This window comes from Bactrocera tryoni, chromosome 3 (genome assembly GCF_016617805.1).
Source record: "Bactrocera tryoni isolate S06 chromosome 3, CSIRO_BtryS06_freeze2, whole genome shotgun sequence".
In the NCBI taxonomy this organism is placed as follows: Eukaryota; Metazoa; Arthropoda; class Insecta; order Diptera; family Tephritidae; genus Bactrocera; species Bactrocera tryoni.
In genome coordinates, this window is record NC_052501.1 from 79477859 (window position 1) to 79491005 (window position 13147).

The window sequence follows — 13147 nt, forward strand, 5'->3', positions numbered from 1 at the left end:
TAACTCAATAATCAAATAAACAGTATCTCGCGCTATGGAACTTATAGCTGTGATAAGAAGCTGCATCAAGCGAATTCTGACGGTTCCATAACAGAATTTAGACAGAACAGACGCGGATTTCGCTGGGTAGAAAACTGTCAACTTGATATCATTTCTCATTATTTATCCCAATTTTTTAACAGCTCCAACCATAACAACTTTTATGCTGAACTCAGCTTGTGTATCTATTTTATGTGTTGTCAGAAGAAGAAGTGGAGGGTCAATCGAATGTTTGAACGCAATTAAAAAAATTAAATTACTCGTTACATGGGTTTTCCAATTCTTGCCCTCCTACCCAATGTGGCAACATTGAAAACTAAAAATTTCTCAAAACGTAAAATCAACGCAATATTTGAAAAGTCGCATGTGGCAACACCATTGCTAACCAATCGGAAAAAATGCTACAAATGTCAGACAATAGCAAACAATTGGTTGACAGTAATGTTCAAAATGGACGCAATATCTTTGTGTTCCCATTCTCAGATCGCGTGAGCAGCAGTGATAAGTTTTTGCAATTTACTTTTCCTAATAAAAAAGTGGAGTGTGAAAACCGGAAAAAATGCCAATGAATTTAAATTTGTGATATAATACATGTAAATGGGACGAAAGTGGATAATAATCCAAGGGTTTTCGTCAAATTTCGTCCATGTAGTGAAGAAACAGTCAATACAAATCAACTAAAACTGTCTGATGGAATTTTGTAATACACCAATTGCGAGTTTTCTTTGTGACCTCACTTTTTGCGTTTCGGCGTTCGTGTGCGTTTAGCGTACTTTTGCAGAGCGTATTGTGCTGTCGTAGATTGCCAAAACGATGTTTGTAGCAACATTTTCATTGCAAGTATTATTAAAACAAAAACTGCTTTAGAAATTCTCCAGCAGAAACAGCAGTCGAAAAGTTAGTTAAAGCAGCCAGAAGTCAGCAGTTGATGTGCGTTTGTTTGTGTGTACGTCAATCCTAAACGAGCGACCGACTGGCTAGCTGGACACGAAAAACCGAAAAACGCAGTGGCAGAAAGAAAACAAGACTAAAAAGAAAGAAGGTTGTATAAACGATCGGAAATTGTGCTAGTGACAATTTGGCAGTTTTTTTGTTTTACGGCAGCTTATATACCATATTCTTTTTTGGTTGGAAATTATAATGGTTTAGTTAAATAATGCAATACGTAGAAGTGCAAATTTGTTTCCACGTATTGCCAACTTGTGAATGAAGACTCCAACACAATACAGTGTTAATTATGAAGTACGATAATGTGTAACGCAAGTATGTATAATTATTGTAAAAAGAGATAAAAGTTTATACAACAAAAAATGTATAAATTTGCAGTAAAAGTACTGAGAAAATATAAAGAAACCAATTTTGAAAGTGCCTACAAACAAGGACAAATTTTTATTCCTTTGAAAAACAAATAAAGTGATAAAAGCGGATTATCGGGTAGCGTTCTGTCCGCTAAAACTAGTTTATTATTACAAAAAAATATACGCCTTTACGATTTTAAATTTCATTTACCGTCTAAACGCTTTGAATTATATGCATTGTCATCATTTGTCTACACGATCCCAAAAGTACAACGACGCATACTTGCTGAAGCTTAGGTAAATATTTGATGTAGTACATTTGGAAACATTTACAATTATTTCTGTATAAAATTATTTTCAGTTATATATTATTATGGAAAAAGGGAAAGTACATGTGAAAAACGAGCATCGTGGTGTGCCTGCACAAACACAACAACAACAAATAACGCCAAAAATTGCTGAAGGCCATCCCACAACGTCACTATCACCCGAATTGAAATCTGCGCCCTTTATGGGAATGCACCATAACTTAGAACATCCACCACAAACAGTCTACTACCATCCACAACGTCCTACGTCGAAAACGAATACAACAAATATTTCGGAATGCGATACTATCGGCAATTCCGCTAACGATGGTGTATTCCCTTTATGTTACGTATGTGGCGGTAATGGCGGCTGCGAATCTCTACGCGTACGTCCTAATCAGGATTGTCCCACTGAACCGTATTTTCCATTTTTGGAACGACATGAACCGCCTAACGGTGTACCAAAGCTTACGTCTACACAAACCTATGTAATCGCTTGTATGCTGTGCTATCGATCCTTGCGAGAGCAATGGGACTCGTACGAACGCAAAAAGAAGCCACATTTACAACGTTTATATCATATGAAACGTGTCGATGGTAAAAGTTACATTGGCGCCGACATACAAACACAAGGTGAATACGCTGCACAGATGCTTGGGCTCAGCGCTGAACATTTGCAACATGGTAATTTGCAAGAAGATTACGCCTATTTAAGTGGTGTGTCGCGAACACCAAATCGCGTCGATTACGAACGTCCATCGAATGTGACGAATCAATATTATCCTTTACAACCGAACGAACCATCATCGTCATTACATTATGCTCAAACGAATAGTACGCCTAGCTCAACGGCACAACAATACTGTGATTATTATAATCGAAACTTTAACGCTACCTTGAATGGCCAAATGACGCCGCAACCAAAAGAAAAGCAAATTGGCACCACGCAGTTACCTAAGAGTGTGGCACATATGAATGAAGAGCCCACCGCAGTTGAAAGTCGTAAACCTGTCGGTAGTGGTTCACCATATGACACGTTAAATATAAAGTCGTCCTCATTTGCTCATCATAAATTTAAATTAGGTCAGATTTCGTGTATGAATTCAGCTTCAGCTCGTAATGAACTAAACTCGTCAAATGATACACAAAAAGCTCTACATACAAATTCGGACAGTAAACATCAACAAATTCAACAACAACAGCAGCGACAAGATCGTATCAGTCCGCAATACGAATATGGTATCGCAGCTGGTGGTGTTGGTGGTAATCACTCGAATGCCGCGTCAATGGCTGATGTTGTTGACGATGCAAGTGGTGCTGCCTTAGATTTGCGTAACTCATCAAATAACATCTGTGAACCATACATGTTGTCATGCGGTACTTCACGCCAAATGTTTCGAAATGCCTCACCTAGTAATAATGCCACCAACCAAGTCGATGTCGGCATACTTGACTTGTCAATGCCAGACAAGAATTCATTAACTGAAGTTTGTTATGTTTGCGGGGATGAACAACGACGTGGCAGTCTCATCGAACTGAGCACTGTACGTTCGAAGGATGGGAAGGGTCGTCATCATCCATACTTTCCGATTTTCAATGAACAAATACCGCGCCCGCCGCGCTCACGTCCCAAAGATCCACGTGGCATGATACAAGCCTGTCAATTATGCTATGAACATCTTATACAACAGTGGAATAATTACCAGGTAAGTGTCCGCTGCTTGTATATAGCCTATTTATATGCATTTTATATTTTATAGCGGCTATTAACATGCACAAATGCATTTATTATAAATAAATATATATAAGTATAAAGTAAATGTGCATAAATAGTTATAAAGTTAAAAAGTTATAAAATTAAATAATTTATAATGAATGTAAGTTTAGATTACACTTTTTATTGCACACACGTGCAAAATGTTAAGCAAATAGAATATGCTAACAGCTAGCAATTGCATTAACGTCATGTGGAGAATGTGAGAGCAATGAAGCTTTTCTGCTTTTCTAAGAGAATAACGCGGCCTCTCGAGAAATGGATTTGAGTGAGAGCCGACATTTACCGTTACCAAAAACTTTCCGGATCACGTGTTCCGAATACACACATCAACTTTTAGTATAAAAAAATATTTATGTAGTAAACTAGGTCAAGCATGGCTGACTAGGTATTTCCGACATATGTATATTTTCCAAAATATGTCCAGCATTCAACGAGTCCCCGCTTGACTCTAACCACCTCTTTGAATGCCCTGCTAACCCTCTCCCTATAGTCCGAACTCGTCTAAATAGCACGTTTTCTGGACCTACGGTTGGATGACCTCGATGATAACTTATCTCAACCTTACCACCCTAAACGGGACTAGATAATCGCTATTCCCGATGGAATAGAATGCTATAGCATTGCCAGTTCAGGTTTTGGCGTGCATTTTTAGTATTGATTAGAAGTTTCGAATTGTTAATTTTCTTTGGGGGTGCAGCGCACAACCCCATGTAGGGGATGTTTCGCCTTCTACCTTTAGCTCGCCTCCAAACGTATGTTCTTAGGCTACCCAGAGGATACTAGGTCAAAGACCGGAAGTCGTGAGCTGTTTGAGCCATATATAAAAGAACCGTTTCTGGCCACTCCCAAGTGAATGGCGATCAGAGAGCTTTCCTCATTTGCTTGAACTTTTACACATGACTCCATCCTCCACGCAGTACCCGCCGGGGGAAGCAGAGGAAGAGGAAGACCTCCACTCCGTTGGAAGGACCAAGTGGAGAAGGACCTGGCTTCGTTTGGAATATCCAATTGTCGAATTGAAACGACTGGCGAGCTGTTGTTAACTCGGCTATAATCGCGTAAGCGGTGTCTACGCCTGTAAAGAAGAAGAATAAATTTCGAATTAATGAATTTTAATTTAAGATATTTTTGTTTTATTAAAATTATCAGGAGCTCTTACGAACGACTTTTCGATGGTAATTTATAGGTTGAGACGTGGCAAAAATTTTGATATTTATCTCAAAAATTTTTTTTTTTTATTGTAGTAACAATCCTGACGTAATTTTGAGAAATGCTGCAAGGTTGACTGTTCTTAAAAATCCGGGTTTTTACCGCTTACGTGGACCCGACTTTCGTAGGAACGGCACTACATTTAACATAGTTGTTGTTGTAGCGACAGACAACATTCATCGAGTAATTTCGAGGATTGTCGAGTTTAGTGTTCTTGGTCGTATAGGAATCCGTGTCCGTTCCGGTTACGTAGACCCGACTGTCGTGGCAACGTTCCTCTGTTCCATAAGGGCCAAGCCATTGGGTATCTTTGGAATATGGTCTTGAAGGCCTAAGAAAATTTCTGAGATATTATAAATTAGACAATTTTTAAAAATATTGCTTCACTCACGCTAGAACTTTTTTATCCGCATCTGATATACGTAATAGCTTGTTTTGTAACAAATTTCCTAATAACATGTTTTTAAACATCAAAAAAAAAAAACAACTCGTCGTCTTTATCTTTCACGTTTTACCCTTAACAGTTAAGTCAATAAAAAAATTAATTTTATTTACAAGCAGTGGAGCCATTTAAAAAAAACAACCGAACGATTAAAAATAAAAAGCAAACAAGGAGGCCTACCAACAATTCATACAGCGATTGTTATTTTTGTGAAGGCTGACTTATTTTTGTACCCAATTTTATAACCGCTTTGAATGTCTGGTAATGTTTATTTTATTTTTAAATATATGATGCCGTGTCGCTGCGGCGTCGTCATCGTCATCGTCGTCGCCGTTGTCGCAGAGTCTCATATTGAGCCGTATGATTTTTAATATTAACTATTGTGTTATGTAGTACAACAACATTTTAGATTACATTTAGTGATATGATCGTAAGTTGGCTGTTGTTTCTATTCTCGTTACAATACTACAGCGCCAGTCAACGCTGGGATCCTAATTAAGTCCACCACATTTATACACCGTCAATTCCCACTGTTATCAGTTTTCCAATGTGTGGATTTTGGGTTCGAATTGCTCTCGCTCCGCCACACATACCCAGTCGCGAACGAAGCGCGCTTCTACACGTTTCACACATTCAACGCAAGCGCTGCGGCGTCAGTATCGTCGCCGTCATCAAGCGTCGTGTCAGTGCAAGTGCCAGTGCGGATGGATTTGCCGCCGTTCCAAGTGTGTTAGTAGCAGCTTGACGGCATTTGAAACTGGACAAACAATTGCATTTATTCCGACGTTTTTGTTTTTTCTTGCTTTTTTGTGATTTTAAAAATATGTACAAATATGTACATAACTATTGTGGAATCTAGATATGTACATATGTATGGAAGTGTGTGCGTAACGGCAACGGCTACTGTGCGTGAGTAATTAGATCACAAATGTCAGATAAGAAAGATAATAAAAGCCAATTTCGTAATTCAAGTGCCAAAAAAAGGAATATTTTTGTGGTTGTTGTTGGTTGTAGCAATTTAGAAAAACCCAAAAATGTATGAAAAATAATTGTAAAATGTAACCGCGTGTTAGCAGTGTTTCCGGCTTATGCATAAAACAAGTGCAACTATTTCCATATATGTACATATTTATGTATGTATGTTTGTTCATACATATGTCGTGCGCTTATCAGCATTTGAAAATTTATAAATCACTTGGCGCTCTATAATAATTACTTTGTGCGCTAAATACGAAATACTTGTAATATTCGAAGTAACGGTGCGCGGCTGTGGGTGTTGAGTATAGTGTTTGTTTTCACAGCCAATTACGCCGCTGGAAAAATTATTCACGTTATTCATACAATTGTTTAGTACATACTCAAAAGTGCTCTTAACCTTTTCCCCTCTTGGCCTCTTCAATTACTTAACTAAATACTTCAGCGTTGCATGCATAACGGCATAGATAATGATTCGCAGTTCCGCGAAAACTATATATTTATAAATACTAGCGCCGCGTATGTGTGTTTGTGTGCGAAGCTATAAAGTTTTGTTTTTGACCCTTAAATCAATGCAAATTCGCCACCAGTGTTTATTGCGTTCGGCAATGTCAGATTGTAGTGATAATAAAGTTGCGATCGATTTCGCTGTTGCAACAAACGTGTCCGGCACGATGATAAAACTTCGCGAAACGGACGCAGCGGCGTTGTGTAGGCGGAACGAGCAGAAATTGTTGGAAAATGATAACTGGAAGGATTATAAAAAATTAAAAACTTACCTAATACTTAAAGATAAGATGGTTGAGAAGGTAAATACCACAAATAATATAAAACTAATGTCAATAGGAAACATACATATGTATATGTACATATATATATAGATATGTAAACATATTTACACATGTGTATGCATATTTTATAAAAATACAATAAAACAGTTGGTAATAAATTAAATTATGCACTGAAAGTAAATAAAAAATTTAAATAAATAAAATGTGTGCAATGATTTGACAAAACAAATAAACTTTATGAAAATATTCCATACAAGTACATGATTGTGATCAGTTTGTATGACAGCGAAAGCGTGAACCATTTCGAGGTTGCCCACTTTTTTAAAGAAAAAACACATAAACTTCAAATATTTGTAGTCGAAAAAGTCTTTTCGCATTTCTAATAAAACTTCAACTGATTTTTTCTTATATTTTTAATAATAAATAAATAAACAAATATGTACCATATTGGTCGACCACTTTTTGCCATTTTTCCGCTAGAGGCATTATTCCATCAGTGTAAAACTTTCATCAGTGTTAATCGAAATTTCGAAATTTCCGGAACAGAAGCGAGCGAACCATTGTTGTGCTACACGAACAAATACAGCATCGTCTCCGTAAACTTCACAAATTTCATTGGTGGTTTGTGTGGTATTCTGCCTTTTTTATACAAAAATTTCAAAATATAGCGAATTTCTTCATTATTTTCACTCATTTTTGAACAGCTGTAACTTTTTTTCAACTTCCCCGAAGTTATTTTTTTTTGGTTAAATGAAGCTTAAAATCTCACCTATCCAACACTATATGGTATGACACAATATGATTGGTAGCACTGGAGTTATACGACTGCAACGACATCTATTGACAAAATACGAATATATTTTTTCGACTACCCAATATAATAAGGAATATTCACTATCATTTGAAAGAACATTCTTTGGCATTCATTTTTTGATAATTATCACTTAAAAATGTTGGCCGCGGGTATGTCTCAGATGGTTCGTCCGTTAAGTACAATTTTCGAAGACTAGTTCGAGCATTTCGACTGGTAACTGGCGAATGACACGCGTGATGTTTTGTTCCAAGGCTTGATTTAAAGAAGAATTGTCTTTAAATTTTACTTATCCCTACAGGAAAAAGTCTAACGGTGTGATATCACACGATCTTGGTGGCCAAATCAACCGGCTCAGAACGTGAAATTATCTTCTAACCGAAGTGTTCTCTCAATAAATCCATTGATTGATGCGTTGTGTGGGAAGTGGCACCATCTTGTTGAAATCAATTGTCGCCGAGATCACGAGCTTCAATTTCAGGCAACAAATAGTCGGTTACCATGTCGTGATAACGGTCGCTATTAGCGGTTACGTTCTCACGACCATAATTTTTGAAGAAATATGAACCGATGATTCCACTGGTCCACAGACCACATCAAAACGTTTTTCCGGTGTAAATGGCAGTTCTTGCATCTCTACAGGTTGCTCTTCGTCTCAAATGCGGGAATTTTGTTTGTACTTTTACTTGGGTCACCCTTTACATGTTATGTTATTTAATCATAATATATTAAATAAAAAAATATCTTTTAAGGGAACTAATAGAGAATTGTTTATAGCGTACCCTTTATCGTCTAATTCAGATGCACATCTTCAAGGCATAGACTGATATAGGCTACAACAAGTGCTCAATGAATACCATACATTTTGAACCTTTTATGGTAGTATGGTTTGGGTCCCTCTCCTGTTGAAATTACCAAATTGAAAGCAAATTCCCTTCTTCATATGGAAGTATGACTTCATCTAAAATTTTAACATATGTTTTGCGGCCCATGTTTTCTTTTATCCAAAAAATAGGTCCGACACCACGCCAAGAGAAATAGCCCCAAATCATTATATTACTACCTTGGGTTTGAAGGACTTAATCGTGTAGCTGGCGCACATTTCTTTGTCCAACCATCATTTTCATTAATCCGACCAGAGGATGTCGAACCATTTTTTTTTTAATTTTTAGTTCCAACCCAATTAATGTATTGCTTTGCAAACTGATTACGATTGCATCTATGCCGTTTGCTCAGCATTGGTAACTTTCGGGACAATCTGCTAAAGAGACTTTTGTCCACAAGTCATCTTCTTATAGTTCTTGAAGAAATTTGTGCACCTAACTCTAATTGAATGGCTACAGCGGATTTAAACGGTTTTTGCGTCGACAATCTTACAATATTTTATCATTCTTTGTAGTCGGTCTCTTTTTTTTATCTTCTTTCGGATATTTTAAAGCATTAAACTGAAATTTTTGGGACTTATTCAATATGTTTTACAGATTCCTTTTGCATGTGATCATTTTTTTTTTTGCAATTTTTTGAAAAAAATGATAAAATCAGAAAGAAGGAATAATAAAAAGTTAGAAAACAAAAAAATTAATAAACAATTGAAAGAAAGGATAAAAAAATGAAAATAATAATAATAAAAAATAGAAAAAATTGTAAATAAATAAAAAAGATAAATCTAAAATTATTTAATTACATATTTTCTTGCAATTTTTTGTAAAAGTGATAAAAACAGAAAGAAAGAATAATAAAAAAAAAATAGAAAAACAAAAAATAAATAATAAACAATTGAAAGAAAGAATAAGAAAATTCAAATAATAATAATAAAAAATAGAAAAAATTGTAAATAAATAAAAAGCTAAATCTAAAATTATTTAATTACATATTCTCTTGCAATTTTTTGTAAAAGTGATAAAAACAGAAAGAAAGAATAATAAAAAAAATAGAAAAACAAAAAATAAATAATAAACAATTGAAAGAAAGAAAAAAAAATTGAAATAATAATAATAAAAAATAGAAAAAATTAGTAAATAAATAAAAAAAGATAAATCTAAAATTATTTAATTACATATTTTCTTGCAATTTTTTGTAAAAGTGATAAAAACAGAAAGAATAATAAAAAAACATAGAAAAACAAAAATAATAATAATTTCTATTTATAAAAATAATAAAAAGAACATAATAATAATAGAAAAAAAAAAAAATAAAAAAACAAAAAATAGAAAAAATAAAAATAAAAAATAAAAAATAGAAAAAATAGAAAAAAAGTTTGAAAGAAAAATTTAATAAAAATATCAAATGAAGATTAAAAAGATAAATCTACAATTATTTAACTACATATGTATATAAATGTAATTTTCATCAAATATGCATTGTTAAACTAAAAACAATATCAATATTGAAGTGTATATAAAAAGAAAATCCAAAATTTAAATACAATGATAACTTGGAAAGGCTTAATACTTAACAATACCAAAAAAACTAGAAAAAAAGAAAATTATGAAGTAAAAAATATAAAGAAAATTAAAATTTTTCTATACAAGAAAAACGATAGTATACACCTGAAGAGTAAAATAAATCTCTTCAAGGTAAAATAATCTTTGAAGGCAAAATAATTCCCTTTGCGCGTATCTCTATCGTATTTTACCCTTCAAGCGCATCTACTTTTTATTATATGATACTGAATAATATATCTTTATGAACAGGGTATATTAAGTTTGCCACGATGTTTATAACACCCAGAAGGAAACGTCGTGAATCTATAAAGTATATAGATTAGAAGATTTAACCATCTTCGTCCTTCCGTATATACCCGATCTAGTCCCTCAGTTTTTGAGTTATCGAACTGAAATTTTGCGCAAACCCTTTTCTCCTCAGTAAGCAGCTCATTTGTCGGAATCGCCAAAATCGAACCACTACAAGACATAACTGCCATACAAACTGATCGATTAAAATCAAGTTTTTGTATGGAAAACTTTTTTGTTTGACAAGAGATCTTCACGAAATTTGGCATAGATTCTGCCTGAGGCAACGACACAATCTTAGAAAAAATGGTCTCAGATCGGTCTCTTATAGAATGTAGCTGCCATACAAACAAAAATTCTTGTAAGGAAAACTTTTATTTTTACAAATTTTCTGTACGAAAATATTTAAACTTTCTAAATGACCTTAAATTACTCTCAAAAAGTATACTAACTAAAATTCTAAATTCATTCCTGCGTTTTTGTTTTTTTGGTCAAATGTTTTTTACTTGTGTTTTAAATTTATTTTTTAATTTTATATTTTAAGTTTATTTTTTAAGGACCTTTTGATGCTTCTTATTAGAAATTTTAAAATATAGAATTTTTGAGCTAAAATGTGTATTTTATAATTATTACTTTCTCTTAATAGTGACCTCATCCTTCGGTGAGAAGTTAATTGATATTACTCTCTCTCAATAGTGACCTCATCTAAAACTTATTTGTTAAAGCATCACAGTAATTTTTTTCTTAAATATTCGTACGGGCGTTATTTTAAAATGAAAAAAAAAAAAAAAAATCACCGAGAAATTATTGTATTTATTATAAAAAGCAAATATTTAATTTTGTTATTAAATTCGTTATTATTTGCTCGTTAATTTTGTTGAAGTGTGAACTATTTATATTATCTAAAATATGGCACTTATATTTTATGTGTATATATGGATGTAGGTGGAAATTGTTTTAAAAGCAATAATGTAAATTAAAATTACACATATTACACGCTGATTTACTGAATAAATAAATATATTTGTTTTATATGTTTCTTTATATATATTTTTTTAGACTACACAAACACCTGAAAATGAACGCTCCTATACGTTACGTAAGAAACCTACATCCGTCACAGAACGCACCACATTTGTATGTTACACCTGTGGCGGTGACACGCCCTCCTCACGTTTGCGGCTCGTTTATTGCTGTCCAAATGCAGAGCGCGAACCCTACTATCCTTTCATAAAAACGATGAAAGCTTTTAAAAATGCTAGTCCCATCAGTCCACAGGGTGAGTAGTATGATTTTTTATTTGCAAAAACTAAAAATTAAATTTATTTTCTTTAATTATTACATAAGGTATGGTGCAAATATGTTCCTCATGCTATGAAAAGCATTTATATTTGGCTGAAGGTGGTAACAACACTACAATGGCAGCGGCTACCTCTACCGGTCGCATATCGGGTGGACCCGCTGACAATAATGCGGCCGCTGGTAGCGGTGCCGGTGCAATTTACAGCGTAGATGGTGACGCAAACCTCAGCAACAACAATGTGATCGCAACAGGCGCTGAAGGTGCAGGACGTTACACACCCTCCGAGAAGTCGTTGGCCAACTCGGATTCGACAAGTAATGTGAAATTTAAGGTGAGCTAAGTTCAAAACAAAGATATGAAAAAAAATCGTACATGTATTTGATTTATGACCACGATATGTGTGTTGAGTGGTGCTTATCAATTTTTCCGCCAGTCGCCACAAGTCCTCAAATTTCTGTGCTACAAATTAATGCATGTGTGTTTGCGTTTGTGCGAATGTGTTTATCATACATGTTTGAGTGCTTATACTTAGAGTGTTATTAACGTGTCTTATAATAAGTGGGTAAAATATTTTTACCCTACTGCAAAATATTTGCTCTAATAGGCCCACGGACTATGTGTATAACAGCATTTTTTTCATACACATTCAAACAAACAAACATATTTACTCAAGTGTACTACATAATAGTACAAATAATATTCCTACATACTTAATAAATATATATAAATAAATGAGTACGCATTTAAAAAAAATACGTGCGGCATCAATGCGATTAACAGGCACTTATATATTTTTTTTTTGTGTGATAACGTAGAATGTCAATAAAGGTGCCCACTCCATGTAACAGAGGCTATCATTCGGGGGCAATAAAACAGTCACCTTTTGCCTTATCAGGCCAAGCAACCAACTCACTATACATATAGAAGTCAGCAAGTCAACGAGTCAGCGAGCGTCAGCAGCATGCATTCATTGTACTCATATATTGTACACGTTGTCGCGCTCTATTGAATGCAAAATGATTTAAAGATTAAACAGAAGTAGAATACAACAGGAGAACATGAAGCAGAGAAAACCAAAAAAATATAAAACTTTAACATCGAAGCTATAACACCTTACTCCGTTGTATTTATTGTACCATAAAAGGGTATAAAAAGCTATTTATCTTGATTTCGATCGATCAGTTTGTATGACAGCTTTATTTTATAGTGGTCCGATGTCAACAATATGTTCGGAGATGATAGCGCTGTCTTGGACAATAATCTATACCAAATTTCGTGAAGATATCATGTCAAATAAAAAAGTTTTTCATACAAGCACTAGATTCCGATCGATCAGTTTGTATGACAACTATTTGCTGTAAAGCTCCGATCCGGAAAATATTTTCGAAGATTGTAGCTTTGCCTTAGGCAATACTTCCCGCTAAATTTCGTGCAGATATCCTGTAAAATAAAAAAGTTTTTC

At 34.4% G+C, this 13147-nt stretch overlaps 1 protein-coding gene across 5 annotated transcripts in view; it reads left to right on the plus strand.

Annotated features, from left to right (window-relative positions):
* Positions 1–508: 508 nt before the first annotated feature.
* The window catches only part of LOC120772974, a 45055-nt gene continuing 32416 nt past the window's right edge, over positions 509–13147 (plus strand). For 2 of the 5 annotated variants that reach the window (XM_040101885.1, XM_040101884.1), the window contains exons 1-4: positions 509–1634; positions 1699–3351; positions 11442–11661; positions 11730–12016. In XM_040101885.1, coding sequence (XP_039957819.1) covers positions 1711–3351; positions 11442–11661; positions 11730–12016 — 2148 coding nt within the window. In that variant the 5' untranslated portion in view covers positions 509–1634; positions 1699–1710. Of the gene's footprint in view, positions 1635–1698; positions 3352–6216; positions 6858–11441; positions 11662–11729; positions 12017–13147 lie in introns of those variants that run through there. The other 3 variants (XM_040101882.1, XM_040101883.1, XM_040101886.1) reach the window with 3 other exon arrangements.